Source organism: Copadichromis virginalis, linkage group LG10, assembly GCF_057382275.1.
Source record: "Copadichromis virginalis isolate Kocher_CV1m ecotype Utaka linkage group LG10, C_Virginalis_male_GT1.1, whole genome shotgun sequence".
NCBI lineage: Eukaryota > Metazoa > Chordata > Actinopteri > Cichliformes > Cichlidae > Copadichromis > Copadichromis virginalis.
This window is the reverse complement of record NC_140627.1, coordinates 14,475,040-14,497,155: the sequence shown is the minus strand read 5'-3', so window position 1 is coordinate 14,497,155 and position 22,116 is coordinate 14,475,040. Positions and strand designations below refer to the sequence as shown.

General features: G+C 39.1%; 2 protein-coding genes across 5 annotated transcripts in view; one reads left to right on the top strand and one right to left on the bottom strand.

The window, feature by feature from the left end:
- Window positions 1-96: 96 nt before the first annotated feature.
- wdr44 (WD repeat domain 44) lies at window positions 97-12,630 on the bottom strand. The gene is made up of 20 exons (XM_085470054.1): window positions 12,091-12,630; window positions 11,273-11,306; window positions 9,742-9,819; window positions 9,001-9,601; window positions 8,615-8,763; window positions 8,417-8,512; window positions 8,168-8,304; window positions 7,780-7,863; window positions 7,562-7,668; window positions 6,947-7,098; window positions 6,698-6,836; window positions 3,116-3,180; window positions 2,914-3,030; window positions 2,705-2,827; window positions 2,410-2,601; window positions 2,181-2,282; window positions 1,591-1,706; window positions 1,326-1,453; window positions 1,109-1,243; window positions 97-1,015 (listed from the first exon to the last, which is right to left on the bottom strand). The coding sequence occupies exons 1-20, from the start codon at window positions 12,165-12,167 to the stop codon at window positions 927-929; spliced, it is 2,721 nt and encodes a 906-aa protein (XP_085326180.1). The 5' UTR covers window positions 12,168-12,630; the 3' UTR covers window positions 97-926.
- A 3,270-nt stretch (window positions 12,631-15,900) lies between these two features.
- klhl13 (kelch-like family member 13) overlaps window positions 15,901-22,116 on the top strand; it is a 44,059-nt gene continuing 37,843 nt past the window's right edge. The window contains exons 1-2 of one of the 4 annotated variants that reach the window (XM_085470050.1): window positions 15,901-16,008; window positions 17,428-17,500. In XM_085470050.1, the coding sequence (XP_085326176.1) occupies window positions 17,448-17,500 (53 nt within the window). In that variant the 5' untranslated portion in view covers window positions 15,901-16,008; window positions 17,428-17,447. Of the gene's footprint in view, window positions 16,009-16,103; window positions 17,259-17,427; window positions 17,501-22,116 lie in introns of those variants that run through there. The other 3 variants (XM_085470051.1, XM_085470052.1, XM_085470053.1) reach the window with 3 other exon arrangements.

Below are 22,116 nucleotides of genomic sequence, written 5' to 3'. Positions count from 1 at the left end.
TGTGTAAGATGATTCGTGAGAAAAAGCATCAAAATGTTAAGTTAATGACTTGTCGACAAGCACTCTTTTAGTTTGTGTGGATTTTTATTGAGGAAAGTAATAGAGCATTTGTTTACAAAAGCATTAAGTATGCAATGTTACACAGTAAATTTACACAACTGTTTTATAGAATGAAATGTGCTTTCATTGAACAAAGAAATGTATCAAAAGTACTTGACCCAATACTGGTTCTGAAACACAGATTTAAGATGCCCAGCCCCGATCATTAGTAGCCACACATCTCCTGCACTGAAATGTTTGTTATCTGCTGAAATATTTGATAAAGTGAGAGGAAAGCTTTAGAAGTGTAATTTAGAAAGCAATCTAGACTCTGTAGGCACGAATATTTTGTAAATGACATTACAGTCCAGCTTTAGACACCTTGAGACAAATGCGTCTTAACACAAGACATGAAAATCTGCCCAACATCAGGGCCTTGCTTCTCTAAATTTCTTCTGAAATGTGGTAGCCAAAGAAAGCATAAGGTGCCCCGTACTGTTACAGGTAGTCTTCTAGCTATATTCAGCCCTGACCATACCGCCTGAAATGTACACGTGCGTATCTGAACATATTTAGTTTCTGTTCACGCTTGACATGTCCAGATCTTTCGTTCAGACCAAACTGTTCACAGTTGTCTGGTATCAAAGATTTAAAAACAAAAAGTGGTAAGGAACCTCACTTTGTCCATTTACAGTCTATTTATTCCACCTATTCCCTTTTATTTTAGGGTCCCTGTTTACCAAAAACCGCTACTACAGACAACTTTGTCTCAGTACCATTAGGTACTTAGTGACCTTACAAGGCTCTGAGACAAGTTGTCCTCAACCTTTAGGACTGATCACTGATAGACGGGCCTGAACCTGAAGAGCCAAGAGCCTCTAAAATGCTCAGTATTTTTTTACATTGATAAAAACCTTGATGGCTCCAGTGAAGTCAGCGGAGAGAAGAACTTCTGTGTGATCTGTCTTTAATGCTCCTGCAAAGAGAGAAAATGGCATTGCAAGTTTACGACACTGAACTGTGATGTTTTAAGAAATCTTGAGTCATATGCAAATTAAAGGGGGCATACCTGAGGGTATCGTTTCAGAGTCTGTGGAGTCCAGGCTCTTACACTCTGCTTCTGGCTTCTCTGCACCACTCTCCTGTGGGACAATAAGGCCTGGGTGGGGTGCGAAAATGGCTGACGTAACCACAGCGTTGTGTGCTGAAAGAGAAAAACTCTTTAGTGGCAGCCCCATGGCTGCTTACATTAAACGGTGTTTGCCACTTAGCATAACCACAGTTACCTTTAATCCCTTCCCAGAAGTCATTGCGGTCCCGCCGTACAGATGTGAATTTACTCAAGTCATGGTAAGTGCTCCAGATGTATATGTACTTGTCCTCTGAGCCGCTTACAATGAAGGAGTAGTCGTGACTACAGAAAAAAGGCCAAACAGGTTTACTGCAACATACTGTGTCAATACAACAACAACAACAGAAAGAGCTTTTGTCCATGCTTAAGGTTAGAAACTGACAAAAAACAAACAAACTAGAAGCAATGTACACCCTTACCTGAAGCTGGCCTTAATCTGGCTGCTACTGTTGACATAACCCTTGTACTTCATTGATAGAGACAAGTCCCTCAGGTCATAAAGGCGAATGCGGGAATCATTTGATGTCACCAAAATCTATGGGCAAAGGGTACAGTTCAACATTTGGCATTTCACAAGTCTTACAGACACGACTTGTTACACTGACGACTAGGGCTGCAGCTGTCGATTATTTTAGTAATCAAGTATTCCATCGATTAGTTCAATGAACCAGCGCCTATCAGCATTCTGAAGTTTGCCCTGGACTTCGACTCAAAATTTTGTGCTGTTAAAAACAAGACTTTAATTATTAACATCTACACCATCATAATGTTAACAGCAATTCAGCAAAACCCAACAGCTCCAGGTCAGTCCCTCAAAGTTTTACTGACCAATATCTTTAAATATTAAGATAATATTTTATTTCTCTTTATATATATTTTTTTATTCTCTTTAAATCTGAAAAATTAAGCTATGAAAGCCTTGAAATAAAGATGGTCTAGTAAACCGCAGTTTACCAAGCCCTTTTGACGACCCACCGCAGACGTATTTGTAGTGATGGCCAGCTGTTACCTTATTTTCTCCAGGCAGAGGTTCAATGCCAGTGATCTTGCGTCCCACTTTGTTCCTTCCTCTGGTGGACCGCACATGAATTTGCGTGTGGTATTTCAGACGCTAAAAACAAGGTGCAAACAGAAAAATGCATTTGCTTCATATTTGAATGGATGTGTTCATGAAAAAAAGTACTATAAAGAAATAATTAAACCATGTATTGGCTGGATGAAGCAATGTATGTGTATACCTCTGTGTCATAGAAGATACATCGACCATCATAGGTGCCAATCACTGCATATTTCCCATTTTGGCAGAAGTTGGCAGCGGTGATGAGCCGGGTTTGGCCATCCACCTCATTCCACAAAGCCACCTTCTTATCTGGAATGTTCCAGAGCCGTAGTTTTCCATCTAGAGAGCCGCTTAAAAAGTACCTGTCATCCTGGGTAAGAAGAAAAAAAAAGTACTATGAATGGAGTCTGTGAGACAAAATAATAGATGTATGATTTGCGCTGAGAGCAGTAATGCAAGGTGACTTAACGTACCCTGGGATGGAAAGCAATGGCTGTGACAAAATCAATGTGCTGAAAGCAGCAGAGACACTCTCGCCTGGATATGTGCCATAACCTGACTGTTTTATCCATGGAAGAGGAGAGCAGGAAAAAGTTCTAGACAAAAAATTTTTTGGAAAAGATGAGACAAGAGAGAAGAAAATGTGTGGGGGTAGAAAAACTTAACAGGGTGCTTTAATCACCTTTGACCAGGATAAGTCCAACAGATCAGCCGTGTGACCCTTGTACTTGCAGAAAGGGACTTGACGGAAAGGGGCATTTCTATCTTCCGTGTCTGGGTCCTCTGGAATACAACTCGCCTACAATAAAAATGTCACTTAGGTACACATCTGGAACAAAAATGGCTTAAAAATGTCTGATTTTTGTGTTAGTGTCATCACTCACCCCAGTCTCAGTGTCAGATTTAGAAGAACATAAACTTTCCTGAGAAGGAGAAGGTGACACTCGACCTGGAGAAGAAAAAACAAAGGAAGGTTTCTCTAACAAGAACTTGAACATCTTCTGGAAAAGTCTTGAGTCTTAATTTCTTTATATTTGGCTAGGAAAATGTTAAATAGGTGTAACAAACTATTTACTAAAGCATGTGTAAACATACATCAGATGCAGTATATAGGGCAAAAACAGAGTTGGCAGCTTGAGAAGCTTTCTGCTCATTTCTTTAAGTAGTCTTCAGGAATGGTTCTGCAGGCCTCTTGAAGGACATTCAAAGCTGACTGATAGTGTTTCACTCCGTTCTTCTATCCAGGTATGCCTTGTTACACTGACTGCCACATGTTCAGAAATATATGTCAAAATCTGATTTTTCTGCATTCAAAATTTCTTCATTTTTGATCTCCAGTAGCACTGGAGATCCTCGTTGTGCAACCCCTTTCCTGATCCCTTCCATATATGCACTGACAACTTAAACCAGAAATGCCAAATTTGGATCCATCACTCCATGAGACCTGCTGTCACTGATTTTCAGCCCAGTTTCTGTGTAACTTGGCTTACCTCAGGCTTTTCTCCCTATTCTCCTTCCTTAAGAATGGCTTCTTGAAAGCCAACCTTTCATTGAGACCATTTCTGATGAGGCTTCAGTGATCAGGTGATGGACCAGCACAAGGTCCTGCATCTTTCAGGTCCTTTGCTTGACCTTTTCCTATGTCTTACTGGGGATTTATGCTTCAGTGGGAAATCTATGCCATAGCTACATTGTAACCACAAACCCCTCTGAAAGCCTAAGGTGTAACCTGACGTGCACCTCCCTAGAAATGTAGCTACATATCAGGTAAACACAGTCTGTTTAGAGTCCCTGTATGCATTTCCAGCTACCTTTTTGCCAGGGCTTTTGAATTTATCACTGAGAGAATACCAATCACCATGTCAGTATAATAAAAAAATAATCATAGCATCAATATACAGGGAGTGCAGAATTATTAGGCAAATGAGTATTTTGTCCACATCATCCTTTTCATGCATGTTGTCTTACTCCAAGCTGTATAGGCTCGAAAGCCTACTACCAATTAAGCATATTAGGTGATGTGCATCTCTGTAATGAGAAGGGGTGTGGTCTAATGACATCAACACCCTATATCAGGTGTGCATAATTATTAGGCAACGTCGTTTCCTTTGGCAAAATGGGTCAAAAGAAGGACTTGACGGGCTCAGAAAAGTCAAAAATAGTGAGATATCTTGCAGAGGGATGCAGCAGTCTCAAAATTGCAAAGCTTCTGAAGCGTGATCATCGAACAATCAAGCGTTTCATTCAAAATAGTCAACAAGGTCGCAAGAAGCGTGTGGAAAAACCAAGGCGCCAAATAACTGCCCATGAACTGAGAAAAGTCAAGCGTGCAGCTGCCAAGATGCCACTTGCCACCAGTTTGGCCATATTTCAGAGCTGCAACATCACTGGAGTGCCCAAAAGCACAAGGTGTGCAATACTCAGAGACATGGCCAAGGTAAGAAAGGCTGAAAGACGACCACCACTGAACAAGACACACAAGCTGAAATGTCAAGACTGGGCCAAGAAATATCTCAAGACTGGTTTTTCTAAGGTTTTATGGACTGATGAAATGAGAGTGAGTCTTGATGGGCCAGATGGATGGGCCCATGGCTGGATTGGTAAAGGGCAGAGAGCTCCAGTCCGACTCAGACGCCAGCAAGGTGGAGTACTGGTTTGGGCTGGTATCATCAAAGATGAGCTTGTGGGGCCTTTTCGGGTTGAGGATGGAGTCAAGCTCAACTCCCAGTCCTACTGCCAGTTTCTGGAAGACACCTTCTTCAAGCAGTGGTACAGGAAGAAGTCTGCATCCTTCAAGAAAAACATGATTTTCATGCAGGACAATGCTCCATCACACGCGTCCAAGTACTCCACAGCGTGGCTGGCAAGAAAGGGTATAAAAGAAGAAAAACTAATGACATGGCCTCCTTGTTCACCTGATCTGAACCCCATTGAGAACCTGTGGTCTAGGGCTGCACGATTTTGCATAAAATGAGAATCACGATTTTTTTGGCTTAGAATTGAGATCACGATTCTCTCACGATTTTCTTTTCCAGTATAAATATTTATTGCACTTATTAACTGCACATCAACTTCGTTGAAACTGAACATAAAAACAATAAACAAACATAAAAACAACAATTGTCTCATGTTTTGTTGTTGCCGCAAAATGTTGTACTGCTTGAAATTCCGTCTCCACTGTTGCTCGACACTGCGTGTATAGAGCAGGTAGTGCAACAATAGAAAAATAACACAGCACTGTGTAGCGTTTGTCTAGGGTGTTGATCATTTTCCTAAATCCCTCGTTTTGCACAGTGTTGATGGGAGCCATATCTTTGGTCAGGTGATAAGTAATAACCTCCGTAATTTCTTTGTGCCTGCGGGAGTTCGACGGGTATAGGGAAGCGCTGTATAAGATTCCCGTTATTGATGTTTGGGTGGTTGACCGGGACAGATTTTCTCCTGTCACTGACGTGCTCACCGTTGTTTTTTCCCCTGCTAATACCCTCACGTGGTATAAGGCTCCACCCTTGTCATTTGTTGAGCAGGAAGAGTGAGCGCTTGTTTTCATGCAGATTACGTCCCGGATCAGATTGCGGTACAATCGTCGTCGTCTTTTTTTTTTTTTTTTTTTTTTAAATCGTTGTCATTTGGAAATGAGATCGCACATAAGTATGAATCGAGATCGCGATTTTCTAACGATTAATCGTGCAGCCCTACTGTGGTCCATCATCAAATGTGAGATTTACAAGGAGGGAAAACAGTACACCTCTCTGAACAGTGTCTGGGAGGCTGTGGTTGCTGCTGCACGCAATGTTGATGGTGAACAGATCAAAACACTGACAGAATCCATGGATGGCAGGCTTTTGAGTGTCCTTGCAAAGAAAGGTGGCTATATTGGTCGCTGATTTGTTTTTGTTTTGTTTTTGAATGTCAGAAATGTATATTTGTGAATGTGGAGATGTTATATTGGTTTCACTGGTAAAAATAAATAATTGAAATGGGTATATATTTGTTTTTTGTTAAGTTGCCTAATAATTATGCACAGTAATAGTCACCTGCACACACAGATATCCCCCTAAAATAGCTAAAACTAAAAACAAACTAAAAACTACGTCCAAAAACATTCAGCTTTGATATTAATGAGTTTTTTGGGTTCATTGAGAACATGGTTGTTGTTCAATAATAACATTATTCCTCAAAAATACAACTTGCCTAATAATTCTGCACTCCCTATAATAAACACTCACAAATGTCAGCAGATTCCTGGAGGGAGATTGCTGAAACTATTGGTTCCATACTATAAATTTAAAATCATTTCTTTGTTATGTTGTCTGTAATAGTTCAGAGAGACTCAACACGACTTAAAAAAAAAAAAAAAAGGCTCCTTCAAAGCAAAATGACAGGCAGCTGAATTCTTTTTCCCCCCAAATAATCAATTATCATACAAATAAAAAAGAAATCAAATATGTTGCTAATGCGCTTACCTTCAGTATTGTACTTTAATCTCATATTATTGAAGTAATCAAACGCTGTTTTCAGGACCCAAATGCGAACCACATTATCTTGGCCCGCAGTTGCCAGCAGCCTCCCGCAGTGAGAAAACTTCATTGTCCAAACGGCCCCCTTAAAAAAAAAAAAAAAAAAAAACACAAGCAAACAAAGATCTCTTAATACAAGAATGTAGTAGCACACAGTGTGTCAGTGCATAAAATAACATGGTACAATAATCCCACCATGTGCTCTCCACTGAGGTCCTGCACAACCTTAATCTGGTCAAAGTCAAAGGGACCCTTGAAGCTATGCGCTGCCTTGAACTTGGCCTGCCTGGTGTAAGGCATACCCTCATCGTCGCTCGATGATGGATCATCCTGATCTGTATGGAAGACTGAGCGTAGGATAAACAAAAAGAAGAAGTGTATCAGGGTTATTTCACAAGCCTGTGTTGGCATTTGGGATATTCTTAAAGTCAGACCCATTATGCTCATTACCAGGTCCATATTTCTGCACTCTTGGACTCATAGGGGTTCTGTGATAATAGTCAGAGCTCTAATAGTGAACACGTACAACTGAGACAGAGTCAAAGACTATTTATTTTCTTGTGTTCAAGAAAACTGTATTTTTAATGCATTTTTTTCTTTATGGTGCTTAAAAAAAGCACACACTAAAAACGGTGTGTGCACACAACTTGTTATACCGACAACTAGGGTTGTAGTTGGACAGGACACTTTCTTGTAATGTTTAGTAAGTTATCCACAGGAACATGAATATAGGCTGTATGGTTTTAAAAAAAAAAATACAACTGCCTCTGCACAACATCCTTTCACTTCCTTCTCTTTTTTTTTTTTTACCTTCATCACGAACACTTTTCACTTTGTTGACTGCCTTCTCTCCATACTCCTCAGCCAGATGCTTGGCCTTCTTCACCGACTTGCCGAGGAATTTTTTTAACTGGGTCCTGGTCAGAAATACCAACAAACCATTAATATACTTTAAATTAGATGATGTTGTGAAAGAGGGAAATACACTAAGTTTCAGCAAAAGGCAACCAAAAACCACTAGTCCTTACGTTCTCTGTTTTAGTTTTCCACCATCTGTGTCTGTCATTGGAGTCTGAGTCTTCTCATCATCATCTGACTGTGCTGCATCATTCCTGCAAAGCCAAAAATATATCAGCGTCGTCCCGAAACTTTACCAGGTTCTTGTTTTAGATGATAAAGCTTAACCATGTTTTCCATGGGAAACTTATGTGAGCAATATCAGTGCAACCCATTGTAATCAACTTATTCCCTCAACAGGGAAAACCTTTTCTGAGAATCTGATCTGAAGGTCAAGTGTTTGGCTTCACCCTAATCTTTCCCTCATTGACTTGTTTAATAAGCTGTGATTTGAACAGTTTTAAATTGAATTTGACAACAGCAACACGAGCTAACCCACGTAAATAATGTTCTGCTTACGTGATGTACTCCTTGGTCCTCCTCATAATGTGCAGAGTGAGAGGGTTGATCCCAGCAGGAAGTTTCTCCTCCGCCTGAATTAGAGGAATTTCTTCCCCAGTGTCTAAATTCTTGATCATCACACTGGCCAAGATTTCCTGTTTTAAGATGCCCACAAGCATATTTTTGTTGCAATGACGACCGGTGCCAGGAATGTGTCGATTTTAGGTTGTGGCTTGGACTCAAGCACACACAAAAACTGACTCTTACTTCATCTGTCAGTTCTCTGCCAGAATTTGACCGAGGACGTTGAGGGCCTGGGGTCTGTCCTCCGCTCTGAGATGAGGTCTGTTCATCTTCATTTTCCTAAAAATAAATAATAAAAATAATAAATAAATAAAATAGAAATTACTGCACAATATTTAAATTCCTTTTTTAGCACCAAAAAGAGGTCTGAGCCTCACTCACCTGTGCCGTCACCACCTTGTCTCCACTGGTAGCACTGGCCAGATCCAAGGAATGCTGCAGCTCTTTGGTTAGACTCCTCACAGTGCTGCCAGGAGACAGGAGGCCTGATGGCTCCAGAGAATCACTGCAGACCACACTGACAGCAGACACTGGAAAAAAATCACGCAACACAACAAAAAAAACTTTATAAGAAAAACCGTCTTCTTTTTCTGTCTGCTTTATGTTAGTGTGATTCATATGATGTGGCAGATAAGTACATAGACATACATAAAAGATAAAGACATTTTAACACTTGTTTAGTAACAGGTAACAGTTTAAAATCCCACACTGGATTGATGCAACACATTTGACATTGAGACCCATTAAAATCGCACTGTATTGCCTACCTTCCAGCCCACTTGGCCTAACACACTCCTGTGACTTCTTGGTAGGTAATTTCGGCCGAGATGGTGGCGGAGGTCTTGCAGGAGGACCCCCGCTTGGAGGGGGTGGGCGTGAGGGAGGAGGCTTCTTTGTGCTAGCTACAATGTCTGGCTCCACTGTGAACTGCTGAGGTTTTAAAGACCCAGAGGAGTCCGAGTCAGCTGGCCTGTCAGTCAAGGGAACCTGGTCTAAGATGTCAGCCGGTCTTGGCTCCTGACCACCTTCTGCAACCGCAACAGACAGGCTGGGCTGACTCTGTCCTATGGTGCTGGTGATGTCTGGAGGCTGAACATGTTCTTGTGAGCCAGCTGATGGCCCTGGGAGACCTGTGGGCTCGAGAGCAGGTATAGAGCACTCGCCGTTTGATACTATGCTATTCCGTTGTTCCTCTGGCCTCTCGACAAGCTGGGGTTCAACAGCTGGCACAGCCAGCTCCCCAGGGAGCCTGTCACCATTATTCTGCTCATTTGGCTCGGCTGCTACATCAACATGCAGCTGATCTAAAAGCTGAGCCACCTCACCTACGTCTCCCTTTTGACTCTCTTCGATGATACTATCAATGATCTAAAAGAAGAGAAAACACAGTCGATTTAGCAATACAACATTATTTTTTTACGTTATAGCTCATCTCTAAGAAAATGTGTTTCTCTTTGCACAGAACTTAAAACAAAACTCTAAACAAGGATGAGACTAGAGAAACATACCTGTAACGAATCATCTTGCTGAGTCTCAGAAGTGGCACAGCTCAAATCTTGCGCAACGTTTACTGAATTGTGCAAAAGCTGTTTCGAAAAAACAAACAAACATATAGACCATTTACCAACATGTACTTACAATACACACACACACAGGAGAAATATCAACAGTAACATGACAGCTAAATTACAGTTATTCAGGCGTATCCACACAAATGGAAACCTAGAGATGAATTGTTTATCTATCTTATGATATTCATCAACACAGTCTTGGAGGTTATGTTATGTAATAATTCTTTGTTTACCTTTATATTAATTCCTTGTGTAACTGCCAGCTTATGATATAACAAATGGCTTTTCTAGATTGAAAGTAATGTCTACATCTTGTTACCACTCAAAATGTGTATACCGCTCTCCTATTTTGGTCCCATTTCCTGCATGGAGTGAGGTCAGGCGATTGTTGTCTTTAACGTTTGCATCACCTTGCAATAGCATATATATTATTTTTGTTTTTCCTTGCAATTATTTGTGCATTTCATTGCAGTAACTTGTTTTCTCTGACAGCCTGCTTTGCATTCCTGATGATCCATTTGAAAAGTTCGGTTGTTTGTTGGCCCAGATCAGGTCTTCAGTGACAAATGTGTCATACTACCAACATACAGTAGCATTAAACTCTTATCCTGGACAGCTATCAGCATCATCTAACATGTAACTAACATCATAACAATGTTGGTTCAGAATCAAAATTGCAAATGACACACACACACAAAACCACTGTGAATAATCAATGTTGCACCACTAAAACTTGTCACAGCCATAACTGTAAAAAACAAGTCTTGACAGCAACGATCTCTAACCCAACTCTGCAGTCATAAGTACATATACAGCTGAGGGTGTCCTGACTCTCACTGCTGTCACAACCAGCAGCAGTCTAGAATACCACATGACACCACATCATAAAACAGTAAAGCCTTTTACGATGAGTCAGATGAAATGCAAACTTTTTTTGCGAGGTCATGCAAAAAAAACAAACAACAAAAAAAAAAACATGCAAAGTAATGCAAATTTCACTGAGAGTTAACATAAAGGTAGTTGTCAAAAAAACATTACATCGCCATGAGCTTGGAGGGGACCTTGTACAATTAGTACACAAAGGTGTTTAGGAACGGTATTGCTCATAGCCGTTTACACACGATCACCAAGGTACAGGTAAAAATCTGCACCTTTCATAGGGATAAACATGGATAAAGCAAGATTAATAAACATAACTGGAAAATGCATAGATCTCTATGTTTTTTGTTTTTTTTACTGTAGTCACCCCTTCCCAAAGGTCATTCAGAGACAGGAAAACTATAGACAAGCTACAAACTAATAGTGTTTTATGTGTGTGTCCGTGCGCATATATATATGAATTTGAAAAATCAAAAAGTCACTATTTTGTTGCCATATTACTTTGAACTATAGAGTAATCATTCCAAGAGCAACTCAGCACAACCCGTGACACCTTGTTTCAACAGTGCCTAGATTTAAATAAACATACCTGAGGTGAAGGAATGACGAACTTTGCGGGAGACCTAAGAAACACAAAACACGTGGTTTAAAACTGATATAGGCTAAACTTATAAAGCAGAGAAAAAAACCCAAATACAACACAAAAATCTAACTTTTTATAATTTTACCTGTCACCTAAGCAGTTGAGACAATGAATTAAATAACTTTTACCCCATATATAACTTTTGATCAGAAGAAATAATAGAAGCAACAGAGCACACACTTTAAACATTTACAGAGTGGTTCAGTAACCGCTTGCTTTTAAGCAGACACAAAATGCACCTTTAAAAGTTACATTACATTATTAATCTCTAATCGAGCTGTCATACAGCGGATCATACAAAAATACTGTTTTGTAAGCTACTGCTACCTTCAGTCGGGTTTTTTTTTTTTATTCCAACAAGCTATGTTTTGGATGAAAACTGTAAATTTGCATTGTGGTTTCAGCTTTGATAAGAAACCTGTTCCTTCAGTCCAAATCCTACTGTCATCATGTGACTTGTGAGTGTTTTGAGGGTTAGACTCTCCTGTACCTGCACTGAATAGCTGGTGAACATAAGCACTGTATGACAGCATATAATTAATATTCGGCATCTAAATACAAAACAGACTGGGTCGTATTTTGCACACGGCACATGACCTGGCTTTGAAGCAGCTTGAGTTCATGCTTTTCATGAAAGAATGGCCATTTTGCAAATCTAACGTTAGCTGTCAATACTACGCTAGCTAGATATATATGAGACAAGAAAAAAACAAGCAATTTAACACCGTTTTCAAAAGTAATATTGGCAAAACGTCTTTTCTTACACTTGTGGAGACGGAGTAAAATTGGGGTCCTCTGGAGCATCATAGAATTCCTCCGTGTCACTTGTATCTGACGCCATGCTAACGTCAATGTAGTTCGCTAGCTAGCCTAGTTTCCAGGCAGCTGTGTATAAGCCTAACCTGCCAATGACTGAAAGGTATTACATATGCGCTTGTAACGTCCTCTATGTTAACACTGATATTCCATTGCCCAAGCCCGGGAGTCGTCAAATAACAACTTTCCGGTCCAACATTACGCTGCAGCTAACAAATGTAATCCTGTCGAACGACTAAGCAGCACTTAATGCTAACTAACCCTGACCCTCTTTTAGATCTATCTTGCACAAAGCACAGTATCGACCGAAAAAAACGCCACAAGCGAGTTTTTTGTTATGCTTTTTCACAACATTACACACTTGATAAGCTGTCAAGCTAACAGAACCAGAGAACCGCGTCATAAACAAACCAGCTACACAAAAAAATACATCCTAACGAAGCAAGGGAGGGGCACAGGCGCCCTCTTGTTTCTTCTTCTTTTTCAATGGCGGTTGGAGAACAGCTTTTACGGCTAATACTGCCACCTTCTGGACTGGAATCTGAATGGAACAACTTGGTTGCTAAATCCTTTTTTTCAATCTTTTAACTCTCACTCATTTTACTTCACTAATATGAGTGCCGTTTTATAAAATTACTGTATACATTACAATACTCACTGAACAACCAAGAGAATAACAGCCACTGATCAGGTGGAGTAGAGTGTATTAGTTGGTCTAGCAGCAAGGTGTAGTTTTTGGTTCCTAAATAATCCACTCAGGATGATATGATCATGATTAGAGCAACAGTTTGTTTAACCCATATTTGAGAAATTATTATTATTATTAGTGTATCTGGCAGATGACTCTCTGACAGACATTTTTGAATTATAGAGGCAGGTAGCATTTGGTCTGAGAGATTTCTTATATCTGTCCTTGTGGCAGTGGAGCCGAAACAGTCTGTTGGAAAAGGTGATCCGCTGCCTGTCAGTGGTGCAGAGGGGGACAGGATTATCCATGGAGTTTAAAGTTTGCTCACTGACACCACATCTTCACCACAGTTTCAAAAGTGACCAGTTTGCTGGCATTTGCAGAGTTAGCCTTTTCAGTGATTCTGTTCATGTCACCAGCTCCCAAAGCAGACCACAGGTAAGTACACTGGGCTTGCAACGCCTAATTGACAGAAAATCTCATCATTTTGCCGTTTCTTCACAGAACACGCCACACAATCATCCACTGGTGCTCTGTACTCTTCCTGCCTATCACTAATAAATTCACTGCCACTGCAGAACTGTCAGAGTATTTCTGTAGGTCGCATGCATTGAAAGTCTGTGGAGCTTCTGTGCTGCACATCACCAAATCAGACATAGCACTGACTAATCTCTGTCAGTAACCCATGAGATGGTATACATGTTTACTGACATTTCTTATCGCTTTTCTCTCAGCAGAGAGAAGAGCTGGATCATTTTAATTTGAGAAATCAAAGGAAGTGATCCTCTGCATGCAGCCATTTTTTTTAGATGGGAGTTAGCTCTCTGCAGCATGTATAGTTGCATCATGGCAGATTTGGTTTGTATGCAAACTGCATGTGACTTTTCCACTAATGAGCAGTTTAGAGCCTTGCTGACATTTGGTTGTTTTAAGCAGACACACAGACATAATAATTATATCTTAATTATTAGTTAGAATAACATTATTATATGTAAGGTCACCAGAAAAACGGCTAAATAAATGTGACCAGGATACAGTGATGGAAATAATTATTTTGATCTTCACTTACAAAGAAATTAACAGTCTCCAAATTTGATGGCAGTTTTATTTTAACCGAGAGAGAAAGGATAGAGGAGGATTTTAATAAAGAACCCAGAAAGAAAACATTACATAAAAATTATAAGATGATTTGCATATCATTCAGTGAAGTAAGTATTTGAGCCCCAATCAAAACATGATTTAGTACTTGCTGGAGAAACCCTTGTTAGCAAGCATGGTGGTAAGAAGTTTTTTTGTAGTTGGTCACCAGGTTTGTGCACATCTGAGGAGGGATTTTGGCCCGCTCCTCTTTACAGAAACTTTTTTAGGTTTCTTGGCTGCAACTTGGAAACTCAAAGGTTCAGCTCCCTCCACCAATTTTCTATAGGACTGAGAGAGTTTGGAGAGTGGCTAAGCTACTCCATAATCTTAATGTGCTTCTTTGTTGCCTTGGTTTTGGCTACTGCCATGCTGGAAAAGTCATCCTTGACCCATCTTTAGTGTTCTGGGTGAGCAAACAAGGGTATTGTCCAAGATTTTATTGTACATGGTCCTGCTCATTGGTCCCTCAATGTGGTGAAGTCGTCCTGTACCTTTAGCAGAAAAATAACCAAAAGCATAATGTTTTCACCTCTGTGCTTGAATGTAGGAATGGTGCTCTTTTGATCATACTCAGCATTTCTCAAACAATCATTTCCCCCACTCTATACACGGTTACTGATCAGTAATTAGTGCAGGGGTATTGTTAAGTATACTAGAAAGTGTAATTAAATTGTAGTGCTTAATAAATCCATTGAAAAACTCATTTAAGTTACACGCTCATATGTTAGCCGCTCTATGCCCCGCTCATTCTTTCTCACATGCTGCGACAGGCACAGTGAATGAGGTACGGAAAAATCACCACAGACTGAAGTGTTTTCATTTGCAATCAAAGCGCTCTTTGTTCCAGATCAATGCATCAGCTGATTGATAATAAGACTACAATCTAATGGATTATTCAAGAGTATGAAAAGGTGGAGGTTGCAGAAAGGTGATTATTGGAGAATCTGAGTGCATTTTAATGAATGCATACGTTATTTTTACACATTTTGTCATTGTAGACTGTAGCTGTTAACTCAAATAACCACCCATTACAACCAAGGCATGCAGAAGAGGATCTCTGAGTCACAAGACAAAGTCACAAGACTCATCAAAGACTCAAAGTTTTTTTGTACTTTAAAAAAAGTACAAAAAAACCAAACATATTTTACAGGTAGCCTGTCATTCAAAAATGCATTTATGTCTTTTAAAATGATTTACATACTGTGAACAAATGTGGCTATTGTTTGTCTATTTGGTCATTTTCATTGCAGAATTGATCCATCTTTTACTTTTTTCAATAGTAAAAACTAATTAAAAATATTTTTTATGTATTGTTGTTATATTTTATTTAATTTTATTTAACATATTTATTTGTTTTTTTCTAGTTAACTTTACATGGTGTAAAAAAAGAAATTCCTGACCTTTGGGATAAATGAGGTATGTGTTGTCTTATTTATTTGTCAGAGTCCTTTTAATTTTTGCTGTTTGAGCTGGAATGTCATTGGGCAGCAGGAACACCGATCTCTGCTGTACCTGTGAAAAAACAAATCACTTCCACATTTCAACAACATTAGCCTCTCACATTAGCTCATCTTGAAATTTCCACTTGATTTACCACAATATTCAAACTCCAAATTCAGACTTCTGCTTTTGTAAACTAAATAAATAAATAAATAACCAACCTAATTATCATACTTTATGTGCGTCCCTGTCTCACTAATTTCCAACATGTGATACTTTTCATTATGAATATAGCTCACGAATGTTTTTAAATGGAAGGCTATGGTTCACCTCACAAAGTATTATCCAGGCATTTCAGTGTCCAGGTGCTTCAAATAAAAAAAGCTGTCTTAAAACCATTATTTAGTAACGGAAGTTTTAAGCCAATGAGAGAAGATTGCCATACTCTTCCGCCAATGGAAAGTGTGGATACTCCGGCTTTCCTAGTAAGCTACAACTGCATTGGATAAAACTAGGAAGGAGGATTCAGGGGTATAAGTGGATTTGAGGGCTTGGAAGGAAAACAAGGACGCAAGGTAACGCTATATCGTTGTGGAAGGTATGGAATATGCTTTATAAAACTTTGCAGAGTATAGTTAAACTGCCTACATTAATGAATATGTTATACGTAGTATATTAAGCTCAACACATACCGGGTTGTCAGTTAGCCATAGGCATCTGTTGGTGGTGGTAGATCAACCAACCAACCAGACCAACTAATAACTAAACCAACTAACTTATATTAGGACCACAGTCCTTTGCGCCGTCACTGGTTAAGCTAATGTCGCTATGGGAAGATTGCTTAAGAGAAACTTACGCGACAACCACAAAGTCGACTGTCGTGATTTGATGTTATTTTAAGCTAGCAAATGTTAACGATAGGGTTAGCCTAGCTAGTTAGCATTAGCCTGTTCCCACCGGAGGTGTACCGACAGTATGGAGTCAAACATGGCCAGAAAATGAGCAAAGCTCCCATTTGGTTGCCTTGTCTGTTAAGTCTGAACAGCTGTCGCAGTCCTGCTAATGGAGACAGACGTGTTTAAAGATAGAAGCCTGAAGCCTTTGCTAGGAACAAAGTCAGTTTTAGTTTCTCTCCCATACATCACGATATCAAACCTTGAGCTTTAAAAGGACTAACCTCACCTTCTCCACACGTCTCTCCGACAGCTCGGCACTTTGTGGTGACAAACGTTCGTCCCAAATTAAACCCTGTCACTAAATTAATTCTTAAACAGAGGGAATCAAAGTTTTAGGAAAACTTCTCAAATATCAAAAACTTTTGAGCTAAGCTTTTGAAACAATCGCGATGACAGTTTGCTCATCTTTTCTTATTTTAAAGGTGATGCTGCTGTATTTTAAACGAGCACGAAGATTGTTCTCTCAAGTAACATAGACTGGAGCTATATTTAGCATTAATTAGCCTAGTTCAGTGTAAAGCAACAAGTTGTGATGTAACTGTAACATTTTAGCAGCGGATGGGGTCAAAGAAACACCCATTCACCCTTCTGTCAATCTATTTCAGCTTTCAGCTACAAAGTAACATGCATGCACACGCACTTTGTTACTACCAATTATTTAAGATGTTAATGTAAGTTTAATATCGTCTAAGGTGAAACTATATGAGGGATTTGTGTGTGTGTGGTACATCTCAGTTGAGGAGAATAAGCGTTCAGATGGTGCATTGCCATGTAACTGAATGTTTGTGTCAGCTGACATGGGGTAAAGTGGATTAAGAAAAGATCAATGCCTTGCTGGAGAAGCTTTCTTAAACTGGCTCGTTAAAGTGTGCAAACTTTAAAACATGATAACGTAAGTTCAGTTTAAAAATGCTGTTAATACTGTCAAAACTTTCCTAAAAGTGCTGAATTAAAAATCACCTAATTAAAAAAAGTATTATGGCATTTTCTGGAGTTCAGAAAATGCCATAATGTGTGTGCTTCTTGGAGAAGGGTTTTAACACAAATATTTTGCTTTTGAGGTGTGGTTTTTGGCGAGGGTATGGAGCACCCTATACACAGAGGGGAGACGATGCCCGTCGGACTGCACGATAGGTATGGTAATGCGGCCTCATCTTGCATTTTTGTTTTTATTAATATGCCTATGAATTTTATATTTTGCTCACAAAACTTACCAAAAATTAAGGAATGTTTAACATACGGTGTAAGCAATGTTTAAGATTTTCTTTTCCTTCTCTTAGAATAATATTAAATGTAACCAGCCAAAATTAGTCGTTTTTAAAAAAAGCATCTTCCAATAGAGAATTGATGGTGGGCCATTTTTAAACTGTAGGTAATGCTTGGTTTAAATTCTGGATAGGAATGGCTTCTACCTGGTGTTAATTAAGTAGTATTTATTACATGTTAAGGAATTAAAGTATTAATGCATTAGTATACATAGGCCAGGACTGAAAAATACTGCTAAAACCCCTGAGCCTCTCCAGTGACTCTAATATATTATTTTGTTCTCCAGTACTTTACCTTTTACATCTTGCCTGAGTAGCCTGTGTGTAATAGTGGCTTATTTCTCACTAAACAAGCAGTATTTTCACATACTCATAGTTATTTCATACTTTTCTATATATACTCAAATTGGATTTTAATGGTATTTATAACTGGACTTGGTAATAATTGAAAACAAGCAGTTTCTTTGTTTTGTTTTGTCTTTGTTTTTTGTTTTTGTTTTTTACCCCCATCAAGTTGAGTCAAATGACTCATCAAGCTGAGTCATTTGACTCAACTTGATGTGACCTAATATGGACCAACACTGGGTATAACTGTGGTGGATGGTGCCCTCTGTTTTCGGTTCCTGGCGGGACTTAAAGTTAGAGACGGGCATAACTATTTTTAAAATCAATAGTGACACTCATGCATGCAGAGATGACAGAATTAGTCTTTTGTCCTCATTTTAGCTTCTTCCACTGTTGTTGGATTAAGACGGCACAATACCTACTGATTTGAATGGATAGGTGTTAAAGAGATTTATATAAGAAGTCGGAGCTTTTTGTAGATTTACTGTTCATCTTTTGCCTTTGTAGCTTATAACTTTCATTTTAAGCAAAAGCGATAGATGAAGAGATAAGGAAGTCAAACTGTGCACCAAAACTGTTGGTATTTGTGTTGCGGTTTCACTCTCGGTTTCATAACTGCTACAGCTCTTTGATGTGGTACTAATAGAATTAAGATGTGCACGTTTCTGTTGAGATCACTGATAGAAGACAACAATTTCATAGCAGGTATAGAAGAAGAAGGTACTTTCAGCTGGTCCCTTATTTCCCGAGGGTTCACCACACCACATGTTTGATTTGGCACACATTTTAGGCTGGATGCTCTGCCTGATCTGATTCAATTCAACTCAATTTCAGTTAAAGTCAATGAAATTTTTTTTTATATAGCGCCAAATCATAACATCAGGCGCTTTATATTGCAAGTTAAAGACCCTACAATAATACAACCTAAGTATTATTAAGGTAGTGACCACTTTTATTGAACTTGAAAATTGATCATCTTTGGTGTCTTAGCACCAGCATTTCACTATCGATAAAAGTAACTTATCCAGGCAAAATAGGGAGTAATTTTAACTTCCTGAATAATGCATGCTACAAAAACAAAGTTTAAGTGAGCCAACTGAGTCATGGTAATTTCAGTTCTATCTCTAAAAAGCTTCAGAGCTGCTTATTTTCCAGGTAACAGATGTTTGCATTTAAAGGCCTGATTAACTGGTCAACCACTTTTACCAAAAAATATTTTGATGTGTAGATAGAGAGCATCTAGTCTTTTTAATAGAGCATCTAAACCCTTTGTCTTTCCAAAACATCAATGACAATATTGATTCTCTGGAGAGGGAACATTTTCCTTTGCCTCGTTGTTTTTTATTCTAGCCTGTAGCAAACAATTTCAGATGTATTTTATTGTTCCTAAGGCCTTCGTTTAGCACTGAAGAAGCTTTGAATACTTGTTGAGATTGTGAAAGATTTGTAAGCATGCTTATATTTGATCTTTAATTGCTTTCAAGACTGTTTAACATTGGCAGGGTCGCACCTGAAAGAAAAGGGTGAAGTAGTCGTACATGCCATAAGATTGCATCTAAGCAACACAAAATTTAAATGGAACACATAATTATAGTTCTAATCAGATATGCTTTGCTTTAATAATGGGGCGGTGATGCTGATGCCTATTAATTTACACAGCAGACATTTTTCCCCAGCCTTCCTCCTTGGCTTTGGCTGCAGCCTTGGTGTTACTTTTAGCTGGAATTAGATTAATTTAATTCCTCATATTTATTTGAGGTTGTTTATTTTTTTAATCCTGCCAGTTCAGACAGCCAGTTTCTCAACCGTGACTTCTTTGATTAAAATTTAGTTAAATTTGAGTAGGTTAAACTCCCTTTGGACAGCTATGGTCTGTAAAAGGCGCTCGAGAACAGAACTGAGACTGTGTGGAGGTGGATGAGACACACCACCAAATGGATGGGCAGTTGGAGAACACAGTTGTGAGTGTAAAGTTAAGGCGGACTGCTGACTGTCTCTCCACAGCATAAGCTATCAGTAACACATTTAGAAAAGCCTGTTTAATAAATGAAAGAAGCTTAAAAACACAATGACTTCACTTCTCCTATGGTTAATTGCTTTTGGATAATAATCAAATTGTATTTAGCATAGAAACCTTGCTGTTCACAGTTCATTCATGTAAAATAAAATCTTTACACTGGTGTGGAATTATTGTATTGCTGCCATTTGACATGGACAGCTCTATTATGTGGGGGTTTGCAGTTGTTGGAGGAGAGTGATAGAATAGGACTGTGAATAATGGGTGTAGCACTGAGCCTTCAGGCTTTGACAGAAGCGGCACGATGACTGCTGCCCTTGGTTAAGACGCAAGGTCATTCTGCCAGTTACAGCGTAAGGTGTGATGATGGGGGTTGTAATACAGATGGCACCGCCAGTTGAGGAGAAGAAGAGAGGGGGAAAAGGGTCATGACCGTTATATGTATTTCAGAATGCAAGAGGAGAGAAGACTATTTAAAGATGTTATTGTTTGGCTAGTGCTGGGTTTGTATGTCATATGCAGGAATATCCACTACAGAGGGGGTGCTTGCACACACATGCAGCGTAGCTGAAATTTGACACAAGAACAGATTAAGTGGACAAATATTCATCTTTTCTGAGAGGGACTTTGTCACAAAATCAGCCACCAGAAAGAATTTATGCTTGAACACTTCACATGAAGCCTTTCCTGTAATAGCGGGACAGTGCACTCTTGGCCACTTGAAACTGCAGCAGTCTGATGGTGAGTTGAGGTTAGACAAAAATAACACAGAGAAGAAAGATTTATTTTGAAATGCTGCTACTGTTGTATTTTTAAAGAAGTAGATATTACATACATAGACATATTACGTTTTAATATTTTTTTTTTTGCAATGATCCAAGAAGTCTATCTGATATAACCGATTTGCAGTTTAATTAACACACAAAAACACTGTTTTGGAATTGGCCTCTGGTTGGCTCTCGGTGCTTTTCGCAGTCTCTGGCAAATAAAAAGTTAGAAGAATCACAAAATGTAATGCTAAGTGTTTTGAATTCTCCATATTCATATATGGCAAAGGTAGCATCTTAGGTGGACGTCTCACTCAGACCTCAGATACGCAGAGAGTGGTGAAGGATTTAAGACTAATTATGACTTGTGCGAGTCGAATCTGTGGAGAGCCTATTTTGTAGTCCACGCACAGGGCTGGTGACGTTGCCAAAATTTATGCTTGTGCTGTTGTGTCTCTGTTGTACTGCAGCTTTGCCTCCAAAACACTGGTTTGCAATCAAGTTTCTGTTTAAGTTGATCTAGTCCATTCAAAAAAAAAAAAAAAAAAATAAGGGCAGAAACAGGAGTTGGAAGAAATAAGAAGAAAGGATTATACTGATGAGGTCAATCACAGTCATGTAGTTACATTTCCAGGGGGAGACAAGGGTGTGCGGTTACCCAGTAACTATGGTGTAGATGAAAATACAGGTGTACATTTTCACTGTTAGTTTGCCACAAGCAGGGAACATAAGTGGCCAAGTAAATGTGGCTCCATGGTGGAGTGGTTTACAAATTCACCTACCAAGTAAAACATATCCAGTTAAATCCCAGGGGCAGATGTGTATCCCTTTGGGGTTGTGTCAGAAAGCTACCTGCTGTGGTGACCCTTTTGAATTAGGGAGCAGGTGAATGTAGCTGAAGTGGACAAAAATATCAGCTGAACAGCTGAGGGTGAGCAGGTGTTAAGTCATTTTATGTCTTTTTTTCAACTTTTTAAAACTACTTTCCCCCCCAAAAAATCTTTTAGTTTGTTATTATGTGTACCATTTAAAAAAACAAAAAAACCCCAAAAACTAAGACAGGCAATAACAGTACGATAAAAAAAATACATGAAAAAACTTGAGGGCTGTTTTTTTTTTTTTTTTTGTCTGAACCACAGCTGTTAAATACAAAATTTTCAGATTGCTCCGGCTCCGTAGGGGATAAGCTTACGCCTGGAATAATTTCTAAAACAGTCGTATGATAATAATGGTAGAAAGATGAAACCCCATCTTGGCTCCAGATAATGATTTACATTCTGACTCCTGTTTGGTAAAATAGATTTTTGTCAGCAGACATCAAATCGTGGAGCCTTAACTGGCTAGATACTGAATAGA